Genomic DNA, 26,783 nt, shown 5'->3' on the forward strand with positions numbered 1-26,783 from the left:
ACCGGCGCGACGGAGACAGCCAGTAGACCGGCGCGACGGAGACAGCCAGTAGACCGGCGCGACGTAGACAGCCAGTATGTAGATAGTAGACTGGTATGGTGTAGATAGATAGTAGACTGGTATGATGTAGATAGATAGTAGACTGGTATGATGTAGATAGATAGTAGACTGGTATGATGTAGATAGATAGTAGACTGGTATGATGTAGATAGATAGTAGACTGGTATGATGTAGATAGATAGTAGACTGGTATGATGTAGATAGATAGTAGACTGGTATGATGTAGATAGTAGACTGGTATGATGTAGATAGATAGTAGACTGGTATGATGTAGATAGTAGACTGGTATGATGTAGATAGTAGACTGGTATGACGTAGATAGATAGTAGACTGGTATGACGTAGATAGATTGTAGACTGGTATGACGTAGATAGATTGTAGACTGGTATGACATAGATAGATTGTAGACTGGTATGACGTAGATAGATTGTAGACTGGTATGATGTAGACTGGTATGACGTAGATAGATTGTAGACTGGTATGATGTAGATAGTAGACTGGTATGATGTAGACTGGTATGATGTAGATAGATTGTAGACTGGTATGATGTAGATAGATTGTAGACTGGTATGATGTAGATAGTAGACTGGTATGATGTAGACTGGTATGATGTAGATAGTAGACTGGTATGATGTAGACTGGTATGATGTAGATAGTAGACTGGTATGATGTAGACTGGTATGATGTAGATAGTAGACTGGTATGATGTAGACTGGTATGATGTAGATAGTAGACTGGTATGATGTAGATAGTAGACTGGTATGATGTAGACTGGTATGACGTAGATAGTAGACTGGTATGATGTAGACTGGTATGACGTAGATAGATTGTAGACTGGTATGATGTAGATAGTAGACTGGTATGATGTAGACTGGTATGATGTAGATAGTAGACTGGTATGATGTAGACTGGTATGATGTAGATAGCCAGTAGACTGGTGTGATGTAGATAGATAGTAGACTGGTGTGATGTAGATAGATAGTAGACTGGTGTGATGTAGATAGATAGTAGACTGGTGTGATGTAGATAGATAGTAGACTGGTGTGATGTAGATAGATAGTAGACTGGTGTAATGTAGATAGATAGTAGACTGGTGTGATGTAGATAGATAGTAGACTGGTGTGATGTAGATAGATAGTAGACTGGTGTGACGTAGATAGATAGTAGACTGGTATGATGTAGATAGATAGTAGACTGGTATGATGTAGATAGATAGTAGACTGGTGTGACGTAGATAGATAGTAGACTGGTATGACGTAGATAGTAGACTGGAATGACGTAGATAGTAGACTGGAATGACGTAGATAGTAGACTGGAATGACGTAGATAGTAGACTGGTATGGTGTAGATAGTAGACTGGTATGACGTAGATAGTAGACTGGTATGACGTAGATAGTAGACTGGAATGACGTAGATAGTAGACTGGTACGATGTAGATAGATAGTAGACTGGTACGATGTAGATAGTAGACTGGTATGATGTAGATAGATAGTAGACTGGTATGATGTAGATAGTAGACTGGTATGATGTAGATAGTAGACTGGTATGACGTAGATAGATAGTAGACTGGTACGATGTAGATAGTAGACTGGTACGATGTAGATAGTAGACTGGTACGATGTAGATAGTAGACTGGTATGATGTAGATAGATAGTAGACTGGTATGATGTAGATAGTAGACTGGTACGATGTAGATAGTAGACTGGTATGATGTAGATAGTAGACTGGTATGATGTAGATAGATAGTAGACTGGTACGATGTAGATAGTAGACTGGTACGATGTAGATAGTAGACTGGTAAGATGTAGATAGTAGACTGGTATGATGTAGATAGATAGTAGACTGGTATGATGTAGATAGTAGACTGGTACGATGTAGATAGATAGTAGACTGGTATGATGTAGATAGATAGTAGACTGGTATGATGTAGATAGATAGTAGACTGGTATGACGTAGATAGATAGTAGACTGGTATGGTGTAGATAGATAGTAGACTGGTATGACGTAGATAGATAGTAGACTGGTATGATGTAGATAGTAGACTGGTATGATGTAGATAGTAGACTGGTATGATGTAGATAGATAGTAGACTGGTATGATGTAGATAGATAGTAGACTGGTATGATGTAGATAGTAGACTGGTATGACGTAGATAGATAGTAGACTGGTACGACGTAGATAGATAGTAGACTGGTATGACGTAGATAGATAGTAGACTGGTATGATGTAGATAGATAGTAGACTGGTATAATGTAGATAGATAGTAGACTGGTGTGATGTAGATAGATAGTAGACTGGTATGGTGTAGATAGATAGTAGACTGGTATGATGTAGATAGATAGTAGACTGGTATGATGTAGATAGTAGACTGGTATGATGTAGATAGTAGACTGGTATGATGTAGATAGATAGTAGACTGGTATGATGTAGATAGTAGACTGGTATGATGTAGATAGTAGACTGGTACGATGTAGATAGATAGTAGACTGGTATGATGTAGATAGATAGTAGACTGGTATGATGTAGATAGTAGACTGGTATGATGTAGATAGATAGTAGACTGGTATGATGTAGATAGATAGTAGACTGGTATGATGTAGATAGATAGTAGACTGGTATGATGTAGATAGTAGACTGGTATGATGTAGATAGTAGACTGGTACGATGTAGATAGATAGTAGACTGGTATGATGTAGATAGATAGTAGACTGGTATGATGTAGATAGTAGACTGGTATGATGTAGATAGATAGTAGACTGGTATGATGTAGATAGATAGTAGACTGGTATGATGTAGATAGATAGTAGACTGGTATGATGTAGATAGATAGTAGACTGGTATGATGTAGATAGATAGTAGACTGGTATGATGTAGATAGTAGACTGGTATGATGTAGATAGATAGTAGACTGGTATGATGTAGATAGTAGACTGGTATGATGTAGATAGATAGTAGACTGGTATGATGTAGATAGTAGACTGGTATGATGTAGATAGATAGTAGACTGGTATGATGTAGATAGTAGACTGGTATGATGTAGATAGTAGACTGGTATGATGTAGATAGATAGTAGACTGGTGTGATGTAGATAGATAGTAGACTGGTATGATGTAGATAGATAGTAGACTGGTATGATGTAGATAGATAGTAGACTGGTATGATGTAGATAGTAGACTGGTATGATGTAGATAGATAGTAGACTGGTATGATGTAGATAGATAGTAGACTGGTATGGTGTAGATAGATAGTAGACTGGTATGGTGTAGATAGATAGTAGACTGGTATGATGTAGATAGTAGACTGGTATGATGTAGATAGATAGTAGACTGGTATGATGTAGATAGATAGTAGACTGGTGTGATGTAGATAGATAGTAGACTGGTATGGTGTAGATAGATAGTAGACTGGTATGATGTAGATAGTAGACTGGTATGATGTAGATAGATAGTAGACTGGTATGATGTAGATAGATAGTAGACTGGTATGATGTAGATAGATAGTAGACTGGTATGATGTAGATAGTAGACTGGTATGATGTAGATAGTAGACTGGTATGATGTAGATAGATAGTAGACTGGTATGATGTAGATAGATAGTAGACTGGTATGATGTAGATAGATAGTAGACTGGTATGATGTAGATAGATAGTAGACTGGTATGATGTAGATAGATAGTAGACTGGTGTGATGTAGATAGATAGTAGACTGGTATGATGTAGATAGATAGTAGACTGGTATGATGTAGATAGATAGTAGACTGGTGTGATGTAGATAGATAGTAGACTGGTATGATGTAGATAGTAGACTGGTATGATGTAGATAGTAGACTGGTATGATGTAGATAGATAGTAGACTGGTATGATGTAGATAGATAGTAGACTGGTATGATGTAGATAGATAGTAGACTGGTATGATGTAGATAGATAGTAGACTGGTATGATGTAGATAGATAGTAGACTGGTATGATGTAGATAGATAGTAGACTGGTATGATGTAGATAGTAGACTGGTATGATGTAGATAGATAGTAGACTGGTGTGATGTAGATAGATAGTAGACTGGTATGATGTAGATAGTAGACTGGTATGATGTAGATAGTAGACTGGTATGATGTAGATAGATAGTAGACTGGTATGATGTAGATAGATAGTAGACTGGTATGATGTAGATAGTAGACTGGTACGATGTAGATAGCCAGTAGACTGGTACGATGTAGACACACACAGCTAGTTTGATAAAGCAGACAAACAGATGCTGACCTTTGACTCTGTTGCCAGCAGCTCCTCAAACACCTTCTCTAGTGTCCAGCTGGAGAGAAAAGGGAGACAAAGTAAAATTTGCATTTAGAAATATTAGGTTAGGTTCCTGATCCTCAACCCTCCACTAGAGGCTCGGGATCTTACTTGGCCTCCAGGTATTCTCTACTAGATGGGATCTTACTTGGCGTCCAGGTATTCTCCACTAGAGGAGATCTTACTTGGCCTCCAGGTATTCTCCACTAGATGGGATCTTACTTGGCCTCCAGGTATTCTCCACTAGATGGGCTCTTACTTGGCCTCCATGTATTCTCTCCTAAATGGGATCTTACTTGGTCTCCAGGTATTCTCCACTAGATGGGATCTTACTTGGCCTCCAGGTATTCTCCACTAGATGGGATCTTACTTGGCCTCCAGGTATTCTCCACTAGATGGGCTCTTACTTGGCCTCCATGTATTCTCTCCTAAATGGGATCTTACTTGGTCTCCAGGTATTCTCTACTAGGTGGGATCTTACTTGGTGTCCAGGTATTCTCTACTAGAGGGGATCTTACTTGGTGTCCAGGTATTCTCTACTAGATGGGATCTTACTTGGTGTCCAGGTATTCTCTACTAGAGAATGTATTCTCTAGGCAGGGCTGCCCACTAAAGAGTATTGTGGGTAAGGCTACCTTCTAGAGGCTGGGGATCTTACTTGGCCTCCAGGTATTCTCTACTAGAGGGGATCTTACTTGGTGTCCAGGTATTCTCTACTAGAGAATGTATTCTCTAGGCAGGGCTGCCCACTAAAGAGTATTGTGGGTAAGACTACCTTCTAGAGGCTGGGATCTTACTTGGCCTCCAGGTATTCTCGTGGCAGCTCCTCCAGCTCCTCGCTGCCCATTCCTGAGGACCGGACCTCCTGTTCCACCAGAGAGTCTACCAGGACCCTGAAGTAGGCCCATACACTGTCCTCCCACGACTCACACACTGGGAGCAGCTAGAGGAGAGAGACAGGGAGACAAATCACTATTACCACTCTACTATAGTCCTGCTAGAGGAGAGAGACAAATCACTATTACCACTCTACTATAGTCCTGCTAGAGGAGAGACACAAATCACTATTACCACTCTACTATAGTCCTGCTAGAGGAGAGAGACAAATCACTATTACCACTCTACTATAGTCCTGCTAGAGGAGAGAGACAAATCACTATTACCACTCTACTATAGTCCTGCTAGAGGAGAGACACAAATCACTATTACCACTCTACTATAGTCCTGCTAGAGGAGAGAGACAAATCACTATTACCACTCTACTATAGTCCTGCTAGAGGAGAGAGACAAATCACTACTACCACTCTACTATAGTCCTGCTAGAGGAGAGACACAAATCACTATTACCACTCTACTATAGTCCTGCTAGAGGAGAGAGACAAATCACTATTACCACTCTACTATAGTCCTGTCTACCACCACTCTACTATAGTCCAGCTAGAGGAGAGAGACAGGGAGACAAATCACTATTACCACTCTACTATAGTCCTGTCTACTACCACTCTACTATAGTCCTGTCTACTACCACTCTACTATAGTCCTGTCTACTACCACTCTACTATAGTCCAGCTAGAGGAGAGAGACAAATCACTATTACCACTCTACTATAGTCCAGCTAGAGGAAGGAGAGAGACAAATCACTATTACCACTCTACTATAGTCCTGCTAGAGGAGAGAGACAAATCACTATTACCACTCTACTATAGTCCTGTCTACCACCACTCTACTATAGTCCTGTCTACCACCACTCTACTATAGTCCAGCTAGAAGGGAGAGACAGAGAGACAAATCACTATTACCACTCTACTATAGTCCTGCTAGAGGAGAGAGACAAATCACTACTACCACTCTACTATAGTCCTGTCTACCACCACTCTACTATAGTCCTGTCTACTACCACTCTACTATAGTCCTGTCTACCACCACTCTACTATAGTCCTGTCTACCACCACTCTACTATAGTCCTGTCTACCACCACTCTACTATAGTCCTGTCTACCACCACTCTACTATAGTCCTGTCTACCACCACTCTACTATAGTCCTGTCTACTATAGTCCTGTCTACTATAGTCCTCTCTACTATAGTCCTGTCTACTATAGTCCTCTCTACTATAGTCCTGTCTACTATAGTCCTCTCTACTATAGTCCTGTCTACTACCACTCTACTATAGTCCTGTCTACTACCACTCTACTATAGTCCTGTCTACCACCACTCTACTATAGTCCTGTCTACCACCACTCTACTATAGTCCTGTCTACTATAGTCCTGTCTACTATAGTCCTCTCTACTATAGTCCTGTCTACTATAGTCCTCTCTACTATAGTCCTGTCTACTATAGTCCTCTCTACTATAGTCCTGTCTACTATAGTCCACTCTACTATAGTCCTGTCTACTACCACTCTACTATAGTCCTGTCTACCACCACTCTACTATAGTCCTGTCTACCACCACTCTACTATAGTCCTGTCTACCACCACTCTACTATAGTCCTGTCTACTATAGTCCTGTCTACTATAGTCCTGTCTACTATAGTCCTCTCTACTATAGTCCTGTCTACTATAGTCCTCTCTACTATAGTCCTCTCTACTATAGTCCTCTCTACTATAGTCCTGTCTACTATAGTCCTCTCTACTATAGTCCTGTCTACTACCACTCTACTATAGTCCTGTCTACTACCACTCTACTATAGTCCTGTCTACCACCACTCTACTATAGTCCTGTCTACCACCACTCTACTATAGTCCTGTCTACTATAGTCCTGTCTACTATAGTCCTGTCTACTATAGTCCTGTCTACTATAGTCCTGTCTACTATAGTCCTCTCTACTATAGTCCTCTCTACTATAGTCCTGTCTACTACCACTCTACTATAGTCCTGTCTACTACCACTCTACTATAGTCCTGTCTACCACCACTCTACTATAGTCCTGTCTACCACCACTCTACTATAGTCCTGTCTACCACCACTCTACTATAGTCCTGTCTACTATAGTCCTGTCTACTATAGTCCTCTCTACTATAGTCCTGTCTACTATAGTCCTGTCTACTATAGTCCTGTCTACTATAGTCCTCTCTACTATAGTCCTCTCTACTATAGTCCTGTCTACTATAGTCCTGTCTACTATAGTCCTCTCTACTATAGTCCTCTCTACTATAGTCCTGTCTACTATAGTCCTCTCTACTATAGTCCTGTCTACTACCACTCTACTATAGTCCTGTCTATTACCACTCTACTATAGTCCTGTCTACTACCACTCTACTATAGTCCTGTCTACTACCACTCTACTATAGTCCTGTCTACTACCACTCTACTATAGTCCTGTCTACTACCACTCTACTATAGTCCTGTCTACTACCACTCTACTATAGTCCTGTCTACCACCACTCTACTATAGTCCTGTCTACCACCACTCTACTATAGTCCTGTCTACCACCACTCTACTATAGTCCTGTCTACCACCACTCTACTATAGTCCTGTCTACTACCACTCTACTATAGTCCTGTCTATTACCACTCTACTATAGTCCTGTCTGCTACCACTCTACTATAGTCCTGTCTGCTACCACTCTACTATAGTCCTGTCTACTACCACTCTACTATAGTCCTGTCTATTACCACTCTACTATAGTCCTGTCTGCTACCACTCTACTATAGTCCTGTCTACTACCACTCTACTATAGTCCTGTCTACCACCACTCTACTATAGTCCTGTCTACTACCACTCTACTATAGTCCTCTCTTATGTGAACATTGTTGTTAGATGTTTACTTTGACAATGCGTTTCACTTTCCATGACCCCCCCATCCTCCTCCTCCTCTACCTGACCCCCCCCTCCTCCTCCACCTGACCCCCCCTCCTCCTCCTCCACCTGACCCCCCCCCCCCCCCTCCTCCTCAGGGAGATAAAACACAACATACCCGTTTGAGGTTCCCACTCAGAACAGCGTAGATGGCTCTCTCATATCTGCTGAAGTGTTCATTATCAGCCATCCTCCAGCAGCACACCTTCCATACACAGCGCTGAGGGTTCCCCTCCACCGGTAGCAGCTCTGCACCGCCTGGACACACACAGTTCCATTACAGACCATTCATAGGGATGTGTGTTTAGGGCTGTTATGGTGACCGTATTACCGCCACACCGGCAGTCACCAGTCATGACCGCAGTCAAATTCCACTTGAACGTTTAGTCACGGCAAATAAACTTCTCTAAGCTCTGATGCTGCTGATGGTCATTGGCAGTCTACCAAACCCGCCGGTCATTGGTGGTCTACCAAACCCGCCGGTCATTGGTGGTCTACCAAACCCGCCGGTCATTGGTGGTCTACCAAACCCGCCGGTCATTGGTGGTCTACCAAACCCGCCGGTCATTGGTGGTCTACCAAACCCGCCGGTCATTGGTGGTCTACCAAACCCGCCGGTCATTGGTGGTCTACCAAACCCGCCGGTCATTGGTGGTCTACCAAACCCGCCGGTCATTGGTGGTCTACCAAACCCGCCGGTCATTGGTGGTCTACCAAACCCGCCGGTCATTGGTGGTCTACCAAACCCGCCGGTCATTGGTAGTCTACCAAACCCGCCGGTCATTGGTAGTCTACCAAACCCGCCGGTCATTGGTAGTCTACCAAACCCGCCGGTCATTGGTAGTCTACCAAACCCGCCGGTCATTGGTCGTCTACCAAACCCGCCGGTCATTGGTCGTCTACCAAACCCGCCGGTCATTGGTAGTCTACCAAACCCGCCGGTCATTGGTCGTCTACCAAACCCGCCGGTCATTGGTCGTCTACCAAACCCGCCGGTCATTGGTAGTCTACCAAACCCGCCGGTCATTGGTCGTCTACCAAACCCGCCGGTCATTGGTCGTCTACCAAACCCGCCGGTCATTGGTCGTCTACCAAACCCGCCGGTCATTGGTCGTCTACCAAACCCGCTGGTCATTGGTCGTCTACCAAACTTGCTGGTCATTGGTCGTCTACAAAACTTGCTGGTCATTGGTAGTCTACCAAACTTGCTGGTCATTGGTCGTCTACCAAACCCGCTGGTCATTGGTAGTCTACCAAACTTGTTAACTGCCTGGTACTCAGCACTCTATCGTCAGGATTTATTAGACTTTTTAAAATGTAGATGTTCCAAAGGTCAGCATCAGTGTCTTGTAGGCTGTGTGTGGAAGCCAGGAGATGCTAAACGTGTTTATGTTAATTAACGGTCAATTACCGTGAGACCTGCAGCTATTTACATGACAATCACTGGCTGACCAAATGTCCCGACGGCCACTTGGTGTTGTACATCTGTTGGTGAGAGTGTACGGTGGAGAACTGACCTCCGTTGATGTTGGGGTCGTGGTACAGCTTCCACCCCTCCAGAGTAGCAGCTCTCCATGCCTGGCCACAGCGCTTACACAGCCTCTGGGCCTGCACACAACCACACGTTACTAGAAACCAGTTCAGTATAACCCTCCCATCCACCAGGTGGCGCTGTACTGAGATCAGTCTGAAAACGCCACCCTATTACCTTTACAGGGAACAAAACGGTGCCTGTTTCTCACCTCGTCAGTCATGCCCGCTCGGAGGAGGGTGAACAGGTACTTCAGCAATCTGGCATCATCCTCTCTGTCCAGGTCTGCCAGAGGACGTCTCTGTCTGACGGGGGCGTCAGGGTCCTACAGACACACACACTTACTTTATGTTCTAAGTAAAACCATGTATTACCTATCATGGCATAAGAGAATGTGTATGTAGGAGAGTGTGTGTGTGAGAGAGAGAGCTAGACTGTGAAGGGTAGGCCTAAAAGTCCCTCTGACCAGCTCAGTAACCAGGGGAACATTGTAGACTGTGAAGAGTAGGCCTAAAAGTCCCTCTGACCAGCTCAGTAACCAGGGGAACAGTGAAGCCTGTGAAGAGTAGGCCTAAAAGTCCCTCTTACCAGCTCAGTAACCAGGGGAACATTGTAGCCTGTGAAGAGTAGACCTAAAAGTCCCTCTTACCAGCTCAGTAACCAGGGGAACATTGTAGCCTGTGAAGAGTAGGCCTAAAAGTCACTCTTACCAGCTCAGTAACCAGGGGAACATTGTAGCCTGTGAAGAGTAGGCCTAAAAGTCCCTCTTACCAGCTCAGTAACCAGGGGAACATTGTAGCCTGTGAAGAGTAGGCCTAAAAGTCCCTCTTACCAGCTCAGTAACCAGGGGAACATTGTAGCCTGTGAAGAGTAGGCCTAAAAGTCCCACTTACCAGCTCAGTAACTAGGGGAACATTGTAGCCTGTGAAGAGTAGGCCTAAAAGTCCCTCTTACCAGCTCAGTAACCAGGGGAACATTGTAGCCTGTGAAGAGTAGGCCTAAAAGTCCCTCTGGCCAGCTCAGTAACCAGGGGAACATTGTAGCCTGTGAAGAGTAGGCCTAAAAGTCCCTCTGACCAGCTCAGTAACCAGGGGAACATTGTAGCCTGTGAAGAGTAGGCCTAAAAGTCCCTCTTACCAGCTCAGTAACCAGGGGAACATTGTAGACTGTGAAGAGTAGGCCTAAAAGTCCCTCTGACCAGCTCAGTAACCAGGGGAACATTGTAGACTGTGAAGAGTAGGCCTAAAAGTCCCTCTGACCAGCTCAGTAACCAGGGGAACAGTGAAGCCTGTGAAGAGTAGGCCTAAAAGTCACTCTTACCAGCTCAGTAACCAGGGGAACATTGTAGCCTGTGAAGAGTAGGCCTAAAAGTCCCTCTTACCAGCTCAGTAACCAGGGGAACATTGTAGCCTGTGAAGAGTAGGCCTAAAAGTCCCTCTTACCAGCTCAGTAACCAGGGGAACATTGTAGCCTGTGAAGAGTAGGCCTAAAAGTCCCTCTTACCAGCTCAGTAACCAGGGGAACATTGTAGCCTGTGAAGAGTAGGCCTAAAAGTCCCACTTACCAGCTCAGTAACTAGGGGAACATTGTAGCCTGTGAAGAGTAGGCCTAAAAGTCCCTCTTACCAGCTCAGTAACCAGGGGAACATTGTAGCCTGTGAAGAGTAGGCCTAAAAGTCCCTCTTACCAGCTCAGTAACCAGGGGAACAGTGTAGCCTGTGAAGAGTAGGCCTAAAAGTCCCTCTTACCAGCTCAGTAACCAGGGGAACATTGTAGCCTGTGAAGAGTAGGCCTAAAAGTCCCTCTGGCCAGCTCAGTAACCAGGGGAACATTGTAGCCTGTGAAGAGTAGGCCTAAAAGTCCCTCTGACCAGCTCAGTAACCAGGGGAACATTGTAGCCTGTGAAGAGTAGGCCTAAAAGTCCCTCTTACCAGCTCAGTAACCAGGGGAACATTGTAGACTGTGAAGAGTAGGCCTAAAAGTCCCTCTGACCAGCTCAGTAACCAGGGGAACATTGTAGCCTGTGAAGAGTAGGCCTAAAAGTCCCTCTGGCCAGCTCAGTAACCAGGGGAACATTGTAGCCTGTGAAGGGTAGGCCTAAAAGTCCCTCTTACCAGCTCAGTAACCAGGGGGAACATTGTAGCCTGTGAAGAATAGGCCTAAAAGTCCCTCTTACCAGCTCAGTAACCAGGGGAACATTGTAGACTGTGAAGAGTAGGCCTAAAAGTCACTCTTACCAGCTCAGTAACCAGGGGAACATTGTAGCCTGTGAAGAGTAGGCCTAAAAGTCACTCTTACCAGCTCAGTAACCAGGGGAACATTGTAGCCTGTGAAGAGTAGAGCTAAAAGTCCCTCTGACCAGCTCAGTAACCAGGGGAACATTGTAGCCTGTGAAGAGTAGACCTAAAAGTCCCTCTTACCAGCTCAGTAACCAGGGGAACAGTGAAGCCTGTGAAGAGTAGACCTAAAAGTCCCTCTTACCAGCTCAGTAACCAGGGGAACAGTGAAGCCTGTGAAGAGTAGGCCTAAAAGTCCCTCTTACCAGCTCAGTAACCAGGGGAACATTGTAGCCTGTGAAGAGTAGGCCTAAAAGTCCCTTTTACCAGCTCAGTAACCAGGGGAACAGTGAAGCCTGTGAAGAGTAGGCCTAAAAGTCCCTCTTACCAGCTCAGTAACCAGGGGAACATTGTAGCCTGTGAAGAGTAGGCCTAAAAGTCCCTCTTACCAGCTCAGTAACCAGAGGAACAGTGAATCCTGTGCTGGATGTGTTTCTCCTCAGTTTCAGAACATGAAGGGTATTCTCCCTGAAAGTCAAACAGAATATTAGCCAAGGAACATGGTTTTCCTAACGACATACAAGTGCTTGTCTCTCAAATGACTCCAGCTACTTACCAGTAGACAGACTTGGCATAGTATTCAATGTTGTCAGAGAAGTCCCCGATTTCATCTTTGGCGATACTCTCTAACCAATCCACAACCAGCTAAGAGAGAGGAGGTGAAACGATTATGTAAAACTGTATGTTTCTATTACAACCATCAATCAGACCAAACAGGACTGTACCACTAGAGACAGATATAGGGGTTTACAACCATCCATCCATGCATCAGACTAAACTGGACTATACCACTAGAGACAGATATTAGGGGAGGAGGTGTGTGTGTGTGTGTGTGTGTGTGTGTTTTTGTGTATGTACAGTACCAGTCAAAAGTTTGGACACCTACTCATTCCAGGGTTTTTCTTTATTTTTTACTCTTTTCTACATTGTAGAATAATAGTGAAGACATCAAAACTATGAAATAACACATATGGAATCATGTAGTAACCAAAAAAAGTTTTAAACAAAACAGATTCTTCAAAGTAGCCACCCTTTGCCTTGATGACAGCTTTAAACACTCTTGGTATTCTCTCAACCAGCTCCATGAGGTCGTCACCTGGAATGCATTTCAATTAACAGGTGTGCCTTGTTAAAAGTTCATTTGTGGAATTTCTTTCCTTCTTAATGCATTTGAGCCAATCAGTTGTGTTGTGACAAGGTAGGGGGTGGTATACAGAAGATGGCCCTATTTGGTAAAAGACCAAGTTCATATTATGGCAAGAATAGCTCAAATAAGCAAAGAGAAACTACAGTCCATCATTACTAAGACATGAAGGTCAGTCAATCAGGAAAACTTCAAGAACTTGGAACGTTTCTTCAAGTGGTCACAAAAACCATCAAGCGCAATGATGAAACTGGCTCTCATGAGGACCGCCACAGGAAAGGGAGACCCAGAGTACCTTTGCTGCAGAGGATAAGTTCATTAGAGTTACCAGCCTCAGAAATTGCAGCCCAAATAAATGCTTCACAGAGTTCAAGTAACAGACACATCTCAATATCAACTGTTCAGAGGAGACTGTGTGAATCAGGCCTTCATGGTTGAATTGATGCAAAGAAACCACAACTAAAGGACACCAATAATAAGAAAGGACTTGCTTGTGCCAAGAACCACGAGCAATGGACATTAGACTGGTGGAAATCTGTCCTTTGGTCTGATGAGTCCAAATTTTAGATTTTTGGTTCCAACAGCCGTGTCTCTGTGAGATGCAGAGTAGGTGAACGGATCTCCGCATATGTGGTTCCCACCGTGAAGCATGGAGGAGGAGGTGTGATGGTGCTTTGCTGGTGACACTGATTTATTTAGAATTCAAGGCACACTTAACCAGCATGGCTACCACAGCATTCTGTAGTGATACGCCATCCCATCTGGTTGCGCTTAGTGGGACTATCATTTGTTTTTCAACAGGACAATGACCCAACACACATCCAGGCTGTGTAAGGGCTATTTGGCCAAGAAGGAAAGTGATGGAGTCCTGCATCAGATGACCTGGCCTCCACAATCACCCGACCTCAACCAACAAGTGCTCGGCATATGTGGGAACTCCTTCAAGACTGTTGGAAAGGCATTCCAGGTGATGCTGGTTGAGAGAATGCCAAGAGTGTGCAAAGCTGTCATCAAGGCAAAAGGTGGCTACTTTGAAGAATCTAAAATAGATTTTGATTTGTTTAACACTTTTTTGGGGTTACTACATGATTCCATATGTGTTATTTCCTAGTTTTGATGTTGTCACTATTATTCTACAATGTAGAAAAATGTTGACTGGTACTGTATGTGTATGTGTGTGTGTGTGTGTGAGAGAGAGAAACTAACCTGACTCTGGCGTACTACAGCATCTCTCTGGAAGAGTTGTTCCATCACCACCTTCTCACTAACACCGGGAGCCTGAGGAGAGATGGTCACACACACAGGAGACAGGAAGCTTACTCCCATTTCCTTCTCCGTCTCTCCATCACACAGCAAGAAACACCTGTAGTTCCCTAATGACATCATAGTTCTAGAGGTGTACTCACAGCCACATCCACCATGATGTCATCCTCCAGCTCTGACTGGATCCTGTCTCTGAGGGGGGGGGGGCACACAATGATGTAACAAAGTCAAACCACGCGTCTCCATAGCAACACCATTCCTCTATGTAGTGATGAGGAAAATAAATGCAAAAATCGATAGTTACATGTCGGGATATTATTTTGGACGACGTACCGTATCGACATAATCGCAATACATTTTTTTGTGCTAGTTGGCTGAACCTACACCTACACTTTTCCTTCATAGCTTGTTCTCTTTCAGCGTTAAAATGATGTTTTCATGGCTCTAACTTGTCCCTCTGCAGCAGACATATGGTGAGCATATGTTTGGAACATCGAATCGCAATAAATTCCCAATACATATGGTATCGGCATGTAAGTATTGTGATAATATCGTTTTGGGAATTCCCTGGTAATTCACAGCCCTAATATATATTAAAACATTAAAAAAACGAGAGAGAATGGAAGGCACGAACAGACAGACATGCGTGGAGAGAAAAATATGGGGTTTCCCAGAAAGAGAGACAGGGAGCTAGAAAGAGGTAAAAAGAGAGAGACAGACGGACCGCCAGACAGACAGACAGACAGACACTAACCTGTATAGAGAAAAGGTAAAGAGAGAGCCAGACAGACGGACAGCCAGACAGACGGACCGCCAGACAGACGGACAGCCAGACAGACGGACCGCCAGACAGACGGACCGCCAGACAGACGGACCGCCAGACAGACACTAACCTGTATAGGGAAGTGATGAGGCGCCAGGTGACCATCTCCTGCTGTAAAAGCCATCTCATACCAGCAGTCTTAGAGGACTTCTGTTGTCCTGGTGCTGCCCTCGATACCAGCCTCTGGAGCATGCCCACCTGGTACACACAATACACCATTATCACTGTGTTCATAAGGGCAGCATAGCTATACATGCACCATTATCACTGTGTGTTCATAAGGGCAGCATAGCTATACATGCACCATTATCACTGTGTGTTCATAAGGGCAGCATAGCTTTACAGGCACCATTATCACTGTGTTCATAAGGGCTGCATAGCTATACATGCACCATTATCACTAGGTGTTCATAAGAGCAGCATAGCTTTACATGCACCATTATCACTGGGTGTTCATAAGGGCAGCATAGCCATACATGCACCATTATCACTGGGTGTTCATAAGGGCAGCATAGAGCTCTGCATATAAACACACAATGACTCACACACACACAATACCCTCACTAGAGGAGCAAACCTCCTGTTCCACAAACTCTTGCACATACACACGTGTTCTATAACACACACACACACACACACACACAGGTTCTAAAACACACACACACGGGTTCTAAAACACACACACACAGGTTCTAAAACACACACTCTCTCTCACACACACACACACACACACACGGGTTGTAAAACACACACTCACTAGCATACACACAGTAGGGGAAGTTGCGTCAGGTAAGTGAGAAAACGGTACCTTATCTTGACAGATGGCTTCATACTCCTCCAGCAGGTCAAAGACAGCAGTGGAGGAGTGTCTGAGATAGGACTGGAGGAACTCTGAGAACAGACTGACTGACGCTGCAGGACACCGGAGCAGCAGGAGAGAGAGAGAGGGAGGGGGGTCAAAGGTCAGTGTTGTATTCTATACATTTACAGAACAACACCTAGCCTCTGTAACCTGTTTCCCTAAATCTGGACCATGAAGTCAGTTATACGTGCTGATTTTCAGACCTGGCTGGAAGACCAGGGAAATGGAACTGCTGGCTCATCAGTGATATTACAATCAATCAACAACCAGGGAGAAAATAAATCCATCTGACCAGCCTCTCCAGGATCCTCCTCCTTCAGCATTACAGAGGACATGTTGATGTCGTCAGTAAAGCTGGTGTCCCCCAGTCCCAGCCCGGACAGAGGAGACGGGTACAGGCTGTTCGTCCAGTCACTGTCATCCAGGTTCTGGAGCCCAGAGGGAGTCAAAAACACAGAAAAAAAATCAGCGTGTGGATCGGCCTCAAAGTTGCATACTTGATTAAAAGGTAGTCAGTGAAATGATGTTTCGCACGAGCAGCACCGCAGATATTGCGATGAGCAAGATGCAACACTGACACAGTATCTGCACGGGTTCGCTTCACACTCTTACAACATGGTAGCTACATGACCAAAACAGTGAAGAAGTTAATCCTCACGCTCCAACGCTCTTCAGTTGTGGAAAATTGACCCACTTTACTGTTTACTTTGTGCATCTACGTCATATCACTGAGTCTACCTTTAATAAGAGTCAACAAGTGATGAATGGTGATGCAGTGTGGTTTAATTAGCTATTGTATTGGCCTGGTTCTTCTGTCTCCGGATCCCCTCTTTGGAGACAGACAGAACCACACAGTGTCTGTCAGCAGACAAAACAACCAGTCAAGACTGGTATCTATCTCCTCACCATGCTCATACTGCCCAGGGGAGCTCGTGGTGTATGGATGAAACGAGGAGTCCTGCGCCCTGTCGCCAAGATGGCTGACACATCTGGGTTCCTAGCAGCAGTCTTCGGGGTGACTGTAGGGAGAGGAAGTAGGAATAACCACTAGAGTACGATCTGTTACAACAGTATAGCCTTGTCTCCACTAGAGTACAATCTGTTACAACAGTATAGCCTTGTCTCCACTAGAGTACGATCTGTTACAACAGTATAACCTTGTCTCCAGTCATTCTGAGAGACACCAACGAGTGGATGGTGAGAGTCTGGGGTAACAAACTGGACATTATTTGATCTAGATGTCTTTATCGTGGTTGACGGCGGTTTTAGCTTTAGCCAAACAATGCTCTCCTAGCAGAGCCAGAGGGCTGTGTTGGTAATGAAGAGGACAGACTTACAGGACTGTTTGAAGAGGGATCCAGGTGTGTGGCAGAGCAGGGACCGGGCAGGTGTGGTGGTACTACCTTGGTTGTCATCACGAGGAGAAAGGACTGGACAACAACGGTCAGGGAATATAACTGGATAGTTACTGTAACTAAAAGACACACCTTATGCAGTCATATAACAGCCCCATGAGACTTCTGTTAGCTAACTATTAGTCTGAACAACAGTGTGTGAGCAATGAGCATCAGTAATACAGGTATAATGGTATAACATAGACAAAGCACAATCCACAAAGACAACAGGTAGGTAGGTTTTCCATGTCAACAGCCCAATAAGGATACAGTTGAATTGAGCCTTCTTCTGAACTGAACTCTTTCGGCGTGCTGCTCTGGTCACTTCAGCATCCCGTACAATAGGCGACAGCAACTCATTCTGGTCCCTACACAGAGGAACCATGTTAGTTCAGATACTGTAAAGCATGGTTTTGCTTCAGCCCTACACAGAGACACGTGGCCTGCTTCTGGCCCATGCTCATTGACCAGAGATAGTTTGACGGTAAACAAAGTGCTCAGAAGTCATTTGTATTTAGGAGAAACAGCTTGCGCCTACATAGACAAGTTCACCAGCGTTCTAGTAATACCTTTACTTAGGTACGTGAACCCTGGCAGTAGTGGTGCTTGGAGAAACGGTCTGCCCCATGAAAGGAAAGGCGCCCTGTGTGAAAAATTCTATGAGAAAAAGTGACATACTCTGAATGATCTAAAATGATAAATCCCATATTGGGATGAATTATGTAAATTAGGCTGTCAACTGAGTAAGAAAATTCACAGGTTTAGATTTTTTTCTGCACTCTCAAATTCCAACGTTTTCAATAGATCTTTTTTTTTTTTTTTTAAAGGATGTTCTAAGTCCATAACAATGCTTAAATCACAACAGGAAACAACTTGAGGTCTGGGAGAAATCGAAGACATTTTGAGTGTAGTTACCCTTTAATTCGAGTGTGCAGGCACCTAGCACTGTTTGGTGAGCAGTGTTTCTGTAGCACAGGCACCTAGCACTGTTTGGTGAGCAGTGTTTCTGTAGCACAGGCACCTAGCACTGTTTGGTGAGCAGTGTTTCTGTAGCACAGGCACCTAGCACTGTTTGGTTAGCAGTGTTTCAGTAGCACAGGCACCTAGCACTGTTTGGTTAGCAGTGTTTCTGTAGCACAGGCACCTAGCACTGTTTGGTTAGCAGTGTTTCAGTAGCACAGGCACCTAGCACTGTTTGGTTAGCAGTGTTTCTGTAGCACAGGCACCTAGCACTGTTTGGTTAGCAGTGTTTCTGTAGCACAGGCACCTAGTGCACATTGCTGCGCCTAAAATGTTAAGAAACAATATTTTATCAACATTTTAAGCTAAAAATTCTGGGCCCGGTTTTCCAAAAGCATCTTAAAGAGCGACTGCTTTTATAAAGCAACAAATCCCTTTGAAAACAGCCCATGTGGCATCGATAGGAATCAGAAACAGTTAGCTTACTCTAGTGTCAAAATGGACTACACAGTGTAAATAGGATCATTTTGGTCATAAAGTCAGTCTCGTCTAAAACAGAGTTTGGACTTTGTGTGTCACAACAGGTAAATGAAGTTTGGGTTTTGAGCCCACTAACACGGGCTGAACAGCTGTGGTGCTCTGTCTAGCAGCTGACTTTGTTCACATAAAAGACAACACATTGCAATTTTTTTTTTTTTTTAACTTGAGAAATACTGCACCAAACATCTTAGATGTGAAATAGCACAACTAAAACTCCACTGGCAAACACGTCAACATGTATCTTAGATTCATTCTAACTTAGTCTTAAGATGCTCTAGGGAAACCGGTCCCAGATCTATTCTATCAGCCTTATTAAAGGATTTTACGTATAACTTTACCTCCACTACACTACACTACTTTAATACGCATCATGGGGATTAAGAAAGTCATATGCGCACTGAAAAATAAGTGGGTGTCTGGCAGTCAAAAGAAAATCCTCTATGGGGGAAATGAATGGGAAGATGCATGGCGTTGAAGGCGCACATAGCGCCCTAGACCAGAGCTAAAATTACGCTAGCTAGCTGTGATCCAGAATCAACATATTCCGTTAAACAAATCACAAGTTACTGAACACTTCAAATGAAATAAAACGCCAGCAAACGTGAATTACTATAAAAAGACCCATTAGTTAACTAGCTGGTGGTACAAACAAACCACTTGCTAGACAGCTGCAAGACACGTTCAAACGACTTGTTAGCTAGCTAACTTAGCTATATATTATTATACCTGCCGTTACAACTCTACAGACCGCGTAGTACAATCACTAAACACTGTAACAATGTCACATACGTCCCTGTAATTCATCTTTTTCTATCAGCATAAAAAGCATTTTACCAGTCCATGACAGCAGGATATTAACTCCACAGCAAGATAATCCTGTTTCCTAGCTTCTACTTTTGGTTCCCGCTCGACAAGGAATTACAATCGAGCTCCAATACTGTTTAATACACCCCCATTAAATAGAGCCAATCTCCTATTATTTTGAGACGCAAAATCATTCGTAAAATCTAAATAAAGTAATTTTAAATGGGCAAATCAGTGTTTACTAGTTATTAAATCATATTTGAGATTATACTCGATTACTTTGGACTGATGACCAAAAAGCTGCTACCATAGAGATAGATAGAGAATCCATGTTTTTATATATGTGCCATTATAGCGTCTGTGAGCACACGGGAAGCGCCATTGAGGCCATTTCTATTTGAAGTAGTCAAATTTCTTATTCACGATTGTCTGATCCCTCCTGATGACCCGGTTAGACATGACTCCAACAGAGTTATCAGGAGGGACCAGACAATAAAGTTAGAAGTCTCACCCAGTTAACTACATTACAACGGTGGAAGCCCTCAATAGAGCTACACATGCTACAATAGTGTTTTGACCATTACAGGTCTCTATTATTCTCTATGACTGCAGCGCGTCATCTACTCCACAGGCTGTGAAGGAAGAGTCGTCATGCTGCGCTCAGTAGCGGACCATTCCTACAGCGCCACCCTCGGGCAGAAACAGTTAAATGTCCGTATTCTTCTCTTTTTTCCCTCATTAACTGGTTATTCTCTCGGCCTACACTTCTTTAAATGATCTCATTTACCAAGGCATTCTTTCTTTGATATCATGGCAATGTATTAAACATGAACTTGTAGCACGTAAAATGATTTAATAACATATAGCTATGAGTGCAGAATGTTTCACTTTGACACAATTTGTCTTAAAACATAAAACAAAAGTCCAGGTATTTAATTTTTTTTGTATTTTTTTTTCATGTGGTCAGTAGCAGTCCATTTCAGACGGAGAGTGCAGGGCCATGTCAATGTTTCATCAAAGTCCATGTTATTTTCCTGCATGTTGAAGAACAGGAAGTCTATCTGTCCACAGCTTCCTGGAGACCCAGAATAGCACCGTTGTGTGTTGTGTGTTTATATCATTCAGGCTTTCCAAGGATGCTGTGTGTTTCTGAGACAAACGTCAGACAGGCTGAGTGGTCACACCCTGCGAGAGGCTGGAGAAGTCCATAGATTGAGTCCCAAATGGCACCCTATTCCATATATAGTGAACTACTTTGACCAGAGCCTGGACGCACCCTATTCCCTATATAGTGAACTATTTTTAACCAGAAACCTATGGAACCTGGTCAAAAGTAGTGCACTATATAGGGAATAGGGTGCCAGGGACCATAGTGTTCTGGTCAAAAGTAGTGCACTATATAGGGAACAGGGTGCCATTTTAATACACACCCATGGCGTTTCCAGCACAGAAAGGACAATACTGACAGTATAGAAGAAGTTCAATAACTGTTGAGGAACAACGGAAGGACAGTTGTAAAAACTGTTTATTAAAAAGGTGTCGTGGAACAGACTCAAGGGAGAATATTTATCCCAATAACACATTGTGTTTATGTAGGCTGTTATTGTAAATAAGAATTTGTTCTTAACTGACTTGTCTAGATAAAGGCAATATATATATATGTGTGTGTGTTCATCTGATAAAAGACCACTCCCTCTCCTAAGGGACCAGACTGTTATTTGCTCATTGCATGTTACAGTCTGCTATGAACCTAAACTGTATGGAGTTACCTCACTCTGGGCAAGTCACTTCAGGCCAGCGAGTTCCTCATCATTTTTACTATAGTACGCTTCCTTAGCCCGACTTACTTTATTCCCAACCCCAAGGAGTCCAATCATTGGCCTGAATGACTCCATTTCTCTGATCTGACAGCTGCTACCACCTATCCCTGACAGGCATATCAGTTACACTAGGCTTAGCTGTAGATTCTGCAGCAGAGGCCCAGAGCAGCTGATGAGTTCATTTGCTACTGGCTTATTGTATGTACACTAGAGAGATAGAGATTACACTAGACATGACTAGTGTATCTCTACACTGCCCCCCCCAGTCTCCATAGACATTCCTAAAGACCCATCCCGCTGAATAGCAGCCCTACAGGAAGTAATGCGATGACAGGACCAGAGGGCCTCAGATCCTCAAATCAACATGTCATCCACAGGATTAAAGAAGAAATTGAATTATTCCAGAGTCGAGATCAGCAAGCATATTTTCAATAGATCATGTGCTCTGTGATTCTATACACAAAGAGATGTAGGATATGTAATGTATGGAGTCTAACAGTCCAGCAGGCAGCTCTGCTCTAGCCACAGTCTGATAATGACTTTTCCCCTGACGGAGAGAGATATGGAGAGAGAGAGAGAGAGATATGGAGAGAGAGAGAGATATGGAGAGAGAGAGAGATATGGAGAGAGAGAGAGAGAGATATGGAGAGAGAGAGATATGGAGAGAGAGATGGAGAGAGAGAGAGAGATGGAGAGGGGGAGAGAGAGAAAGAGAGAAAAAGAGTGTGAAGGAGAGAGATCGTGATAGGGGGAGAGAGAGAGCATGAGAGAAAGAGAGTGGGAGAGAGAGCAATAGAGAGGGAGGGAGAGAGAGAGTGAGAGAAAGAGAGTGGGCGAGAGAATGAGGGAGAGAGATAGGGAAGAAGAGTGATAGGGAGAGAGAGAGGTACATGAAACAGAATATCTGCCAATGGAGTGATAGATGACTTCTATATGAACCCTGGTCTGGGCTGCTCTGCTGTAATCTTGTATTCAACAAGCCATCTGACTTCCTGGAGTACGGTACCTAGTGTGACTGGTGGTGCTGCTAACTGTGCTGTCTTTCAACTGCTTACTGAAAGACTTACATTACAGAGTAGGAACATTTCTGAAACTTTCCTTCACGTCTTCCTTCTATTCGTGTATGTCTGCGTATCTGACTATCTCACCCTCCTCTACCTCAAAGCTACTGAGGAATAAAGACGAAAGCAGTACTATTACAGCAGGGGTGTCCAACTCATTCCATGGAGGGCCTAATGTCTGCTGGTTTGGGGTTTCCTTTCAATTATGACCCAGACAACCAGGTGAGAGTTCCTCACTGAGACCTAGACAACCAGGTGAGAGTTCCTCACCGAGACCTAGACAACCAGGTGAGAGTTCCTCACTGAGACCTAGACAACCAGGTGAGAGTTCCTCACTGAGACCTAGACAACCAGGTGAGAGTTCCTCACTGAGACCTAGACAACCAGGTGAGAGTTCCTCACTGAGACCTAGACAACCAGGTGAGAGTTCCTCACTGAGACCTAGACAACCAGGTGAGAGTTCCTCACTGAGACCTAGACAACCAGGTGAGAGTTCCTCACTGAGACCTAGACAACCAGGTGAGAGTTCCTCACTGAGACCTAGACAACCAGGTGAGAGTTCCTCACTGAGACCTAGACAACCAGGTGAGAGTTCCTCACTGAGACCTAGACAACCAGGTGAGAGTTCCGAACTAATCAGTGACCTTCTTTTGTCAATCAAGTAGGAGCGAAAACCCACAGACACTCTACCCTCCGTGGAATGAGTTTGAGACATGTGCATCACAAGATGGGGAGGTGGTTAAACCACAGAGATAAAACAATCTGTATGGCTAAACCACAGAGATAAAACAATCTGTATGGCTAAACCACAGAGATAAAACAATCTGTATGGCTAAACCACAGAGATAAAACAATCTGTATGGCTAAACCACAGAGATAAAACAATCTGTATGGTTAAACCACAGAGATAAAACAATCTGTATGGCTAAACCACAGAGATAAAACAATCTGTATGGCTAAACCACAGAGATAAAACAATCTGTATGGCTAAACCACAGAGATAAAACAATCTGTATGGTTAAACCACAGAGATAAAACAATCTGTATGGCTAAACCACAGAGATAAAACAATCTGTATGGCTAAACCACAGAGATAAAACAATCTGTATGGCTAAACCACAGAGATAAAACAATCTGTATGGTTAAACCACAGAGATAAAACAATCTGTATGGTTAAACCACAGAGATAAAACAATCTGTATGGCTAAACCACAGAGATAAAACAATCTGTATGGTTAAACCACAGAGATAAAACAATCTGTATGGTTAAACCACAGAGATAAAACAATCTGTATGGCTAAACCACAGAGATAAAACAATCTGTATGGCTAAACCACAGAGATAAAACAATCTGTATGGCTAAAACAACAACAACAACACAGAACATTCCGGCGGCAGGCCGGCGTCATGGCAACGCCCTTGCATGGCAATCCAATTTATTGAACTACAGATGCTGGGTTATACAAAATACACCACTTCAATTAAGGCTTTTAGTTTACATTTGGCCACCCCTCTTTTCCCTCCCCACCCCTCCCCTTTCCCATCCCATAATAGGCAGATGACGTTGCATTTCCAATACTGTGGCTCTGTAAGGGGGACATGGTACACATGGTCTATCCACCAGGACTGATGCTGTTGGTTAGCATCACAGCAACACAAAGCAACAAAGGCATTCTCTTACAAGAGGTCAACAGAGGTCACGCAACTCACAACAAACGTGCAACTTTAACCCCCCCTCCCCGCGTCTCAAATGGCAACCTAAGCCCATAGGGCTGTGGTCAAAAGTAGTGCACTATGTAGGGAATAGGGTGCCATTGGGGACGCACACTCCGTCTCATCCAAGTTCTGCCTGTTCCTCCTCCTCATCATCATCCTCATCATCATCTCTACATTGCTGTGGTTCTTATCGTATTTCAGTCTTATTCCCTGCTGCTTCAAACACATTAGTTTGTCCCCCTTCCCCCCACATTCACTATAGAACAGATAACCCCACATGGTTACTCTTCATCACTATCATCATCATCACCATCATCATCATCCGACAGACTGACAGGAAACAGGTCAAACCAAGTATTACACAGGTGAAATAGTCACTAACAGGCAAGTTTCTTTACTGACAGGATCCAATATTTGGTTTTCATATCCTCAGCTGACAACAGATGCATTAGCAAGCAAGGGGACAGGGGAGGGGCTGGGGAAGAGGGGAGGGGCAGGGCTAGGGGAGAGGGGCTAGGGGAGAGGAGTGAGATGGGGGAAAGAGACTAGAGGACAGGGGGAGATAGGGGAGAGGGGCTGTGGGAGAAGGGGAGAGAGGCTGGTTTAGAAAAGGAGAGGGAGTACAGTGAGAATCTACAGCAGCGTTTCCCAAACTCAGTCCTGGGGCCCTCCCTGGGTGCATGTTCTGGTTTTTGCCCTAGCACTACACAGATTATTTGAGTAATCATCAAGCTTGATTATTTGAATCAGCTGTGCAGTGCCAAAAGGTGCCCCCTTTGGGGTCCCCAGGACCCAGTTTGAGAAACGCTGCTCTACAACAGAAGTGTGGAGAATAACATCACCAATGACATGTTGTTCTTTATTTATTTTTCGTATTAAAAACCCTCATTTAAAAAAAAAAATCTATACTTCCTGTTGTAGATCGCAGATTCTGTGAGAGGGGATTGGCTAACTGGACAAACCAAACCAATGAGAGACTGCCTTGGAAGGATAAAGAAAAAAAACCATGATGAGGATCGCCCAGTCACGTCGGCCATTGGTGTCTCAGAAGTTGGGTAGCTTGTTAAAATGTCAAGTCCCTCTTTGACCACAACCCCAATTGAAAAACCCCACTGTACAAACATCTTTGTAAACAACACAAGGGCTGCCTCCAAAATGGCACCCTAATTCCCTATATAGTGTACTACTTTTGACCAGGGCCCATAGGGAAACCAATAGGGAAACCCATTGTGCTCTGGTCAAATGTAGTACACTTGGGTGCCATTTCAGACGCACACAAGGAAACCCAGGCATGACATAGAAGGATGATTGGATCATAGTTGGATTCTCCAGAAAGAAAGATGATTGGATCATAGTTGGATTCTCCAGAAAGAAAAAAACCTATTTGAAGGCAACATCATCAGGCTAAAAGACAATATCATAGTTACTGAAAAAACATGATACTTTTTTTTTCTTTTTACACATCTAATAATCACCGTTGTATCCACAGGTTTACTCCTCAAATAAAAGTCATATCAATAGCTGTCGCAGTATAGCATCTCTCAGTAGAGACCAAACTAGTCTTTTTTAAAAGCAATAAAAAGACAGAAATATTATGTTGAATGATCGAAGGAAAATCAAAAGGTACAAATAAAAAGTTAGAAAATAAACCACAGGAGCAAGTTAGCTGTATGAACCGGACTATATAGGTGCTCTTTGGGACTCTCTCTTTTTTCTCTCTGGCTAATATAGAGGCGCTTATAAATACCGCATCATTGTAGCTACTCACCATGGCAACGTGCACATTCTGGTTAGACATCCGTTTCTACGGCTACTGTCTCCGTTAGCAATAACACTGTGTGTAGGGATCGGGATTTTTATTTTGATTCATATTGACTGATTTACCTATTTTATTTATTAAATGTACTTTATTTTATGAACTTAATTTTTCCATTTCAGTTGCATACAGTTAGAATATATATATTTCTAAGTAGAACTCTTGTTCTAGTGACACTGGAGAGAGATAATGGTTCATCTGTGTGTAAAAACTGATGTATTGTAGCTTTGAATCCGTTGGTCGGTTTGTTTGTTGGTTTGTTTGTTGTTGTTGTTGTTAAAGGGGCTTCACCACACAGGAAAGTCCATTCCATGTTAGGTTTTAGTAACGTCGGAATGCTGGCACTGCTGAGAGAGACAGCAGCAAATCAGACCTGAGAGAGAGAGAAGGTGGGTAGATGGAGAAAGAGAGAGGAGAGAAAGGAGAGAGAGAGAAAGAGAGAGGAGGAGAGAGAAAGAGAAGAGAGCGAGAGAGAGACAGAGAGGAGGAGAGAGAACGAGAAAGAGGATAAGAGAGAGGGAGAGAGGATAAGAGAGTGGGAGAGAGCGGGAGAGAGAGAGAGGG

At 43.7% G+C, this 26,783-nt stretch overlaps 2 protein-coding genes across 3 annotated transcripts in view; both read right to left on the bottom strand.

Annotated features, from left to right (window-relative positions):
• LOC115182072 (nuclear pore complex protein Nup107-like) overlaps nucleotides 1–19,936 on the bottom strand; it is a 30,163-nt gene extending 10,227 nt beyond the window's left edge. The window contains exons 1-17 of one of the 2 annotated variants that reach the window (XM_029743721.1): nucleotides 19,837–19,936; nucleotides 17,773–17,870; nucleotides 17,446–17,538; nucleotides 17,015–17,127; nucleotides 16,401–16,536; nucleotides 16,055–16,158; nucleotides 15,317–15,444; nucleotides 14,567–14,615; nucleotides 14,367–14,438; nucleotides 12,573–12,661; nucleotides 12,435–12,484; nucleotides 10,270–10,298; nucleotides 9,893–10,006; nucleotides 9,668–9,758; nucleotides 8,269–8,408; nucleotides 5,148–5,293; nucleotides 4,318–4,366 (exon numbers count right to left, since the gene is read on the bottom strand). In XM_029743721.1, the coding sequence (XP_029599581.1) occupies nucleotides 4,318–4,366; nucleotides 5,148–5,293; nucleotides 8,269–8,408; nucleotides 9,668–9,758; nucleotides 9,893–10,006; nucleotides 10,270–10,298; nucleotides 12,435–12,484; nucleotides 12,573–12,661; nucleotides 14,367–14,438; nucleotides 14,567–14,615; nucleotides 15,317–15,444; nucleotides 16,055–16,158; nucleotides 16,401–16,536; nucleotides 17,015–17,127; nucleotides 17,446–17,538; nucleotides 17,773–17,870; nucleotides 19,837–19,844 (1,509 nt within the window). In that variant the 5' untranslated portion in view covers nucleotides 19,845–19,936. Of the gene's footprint in view, nucleotides 1–4,317; nucleotides 4,367–5,147; nucleotides 5,294–8,268; nucleotides 8,409–9,667; nucleotides 9,759–9,892; nucleotides 10,007–10,269; nucleotides 10,299–12,405; nucleotides 12,485–12,572; nucleotides 12,662–14,366; nucleotides 14,439–14,566; nucleotides 14,616–15,316; nucleotides 15,445–16,054; nucleotides 16,159–16,400; nucleotides 16,537–17,014; nucleotides 17,128–17,445; nucleotides 17,539–17,772; nucleotides 17,871–19,836 lie in introns of both variants that reach the window. The other variant, XM_029743722.1, reaches the window with a different exon arrangement.
• A 4,137-nt stretch (nucleotides 19,937–24,073) lies between these two features.
• LOC115182047 (ras-related protein Rap-1b) overlaps nucleotides 24,074–26,783 on the bottom strand; it is a 99,258-nt gene continuing 96,548 nt past the window's right edge. The window contains exon 8 of the mRNA XM_029743688.1: nucleotides 24,074–26,592. The gene's annotated coding sequence lies outside the window, so the exon portion shown is untranslated. The remainder of the gene's footprint in view (nucleotides 26,593–26,783) is intronic.

This window comes from Salmo trutta, unplaced genomic scaffold (genome assembly GCF_901001165.1).
Source record: "Salmo trutta unplaced genomic scaffold, fSalTru1.1, whole genome shotgun sequence".
Classification (NCBI taxonomy): Eukaryota; Metazoa; Chordata; class Actinopteri; order Salmoniformes; family Salmonidae; genus Salmo; species Salmo trutta.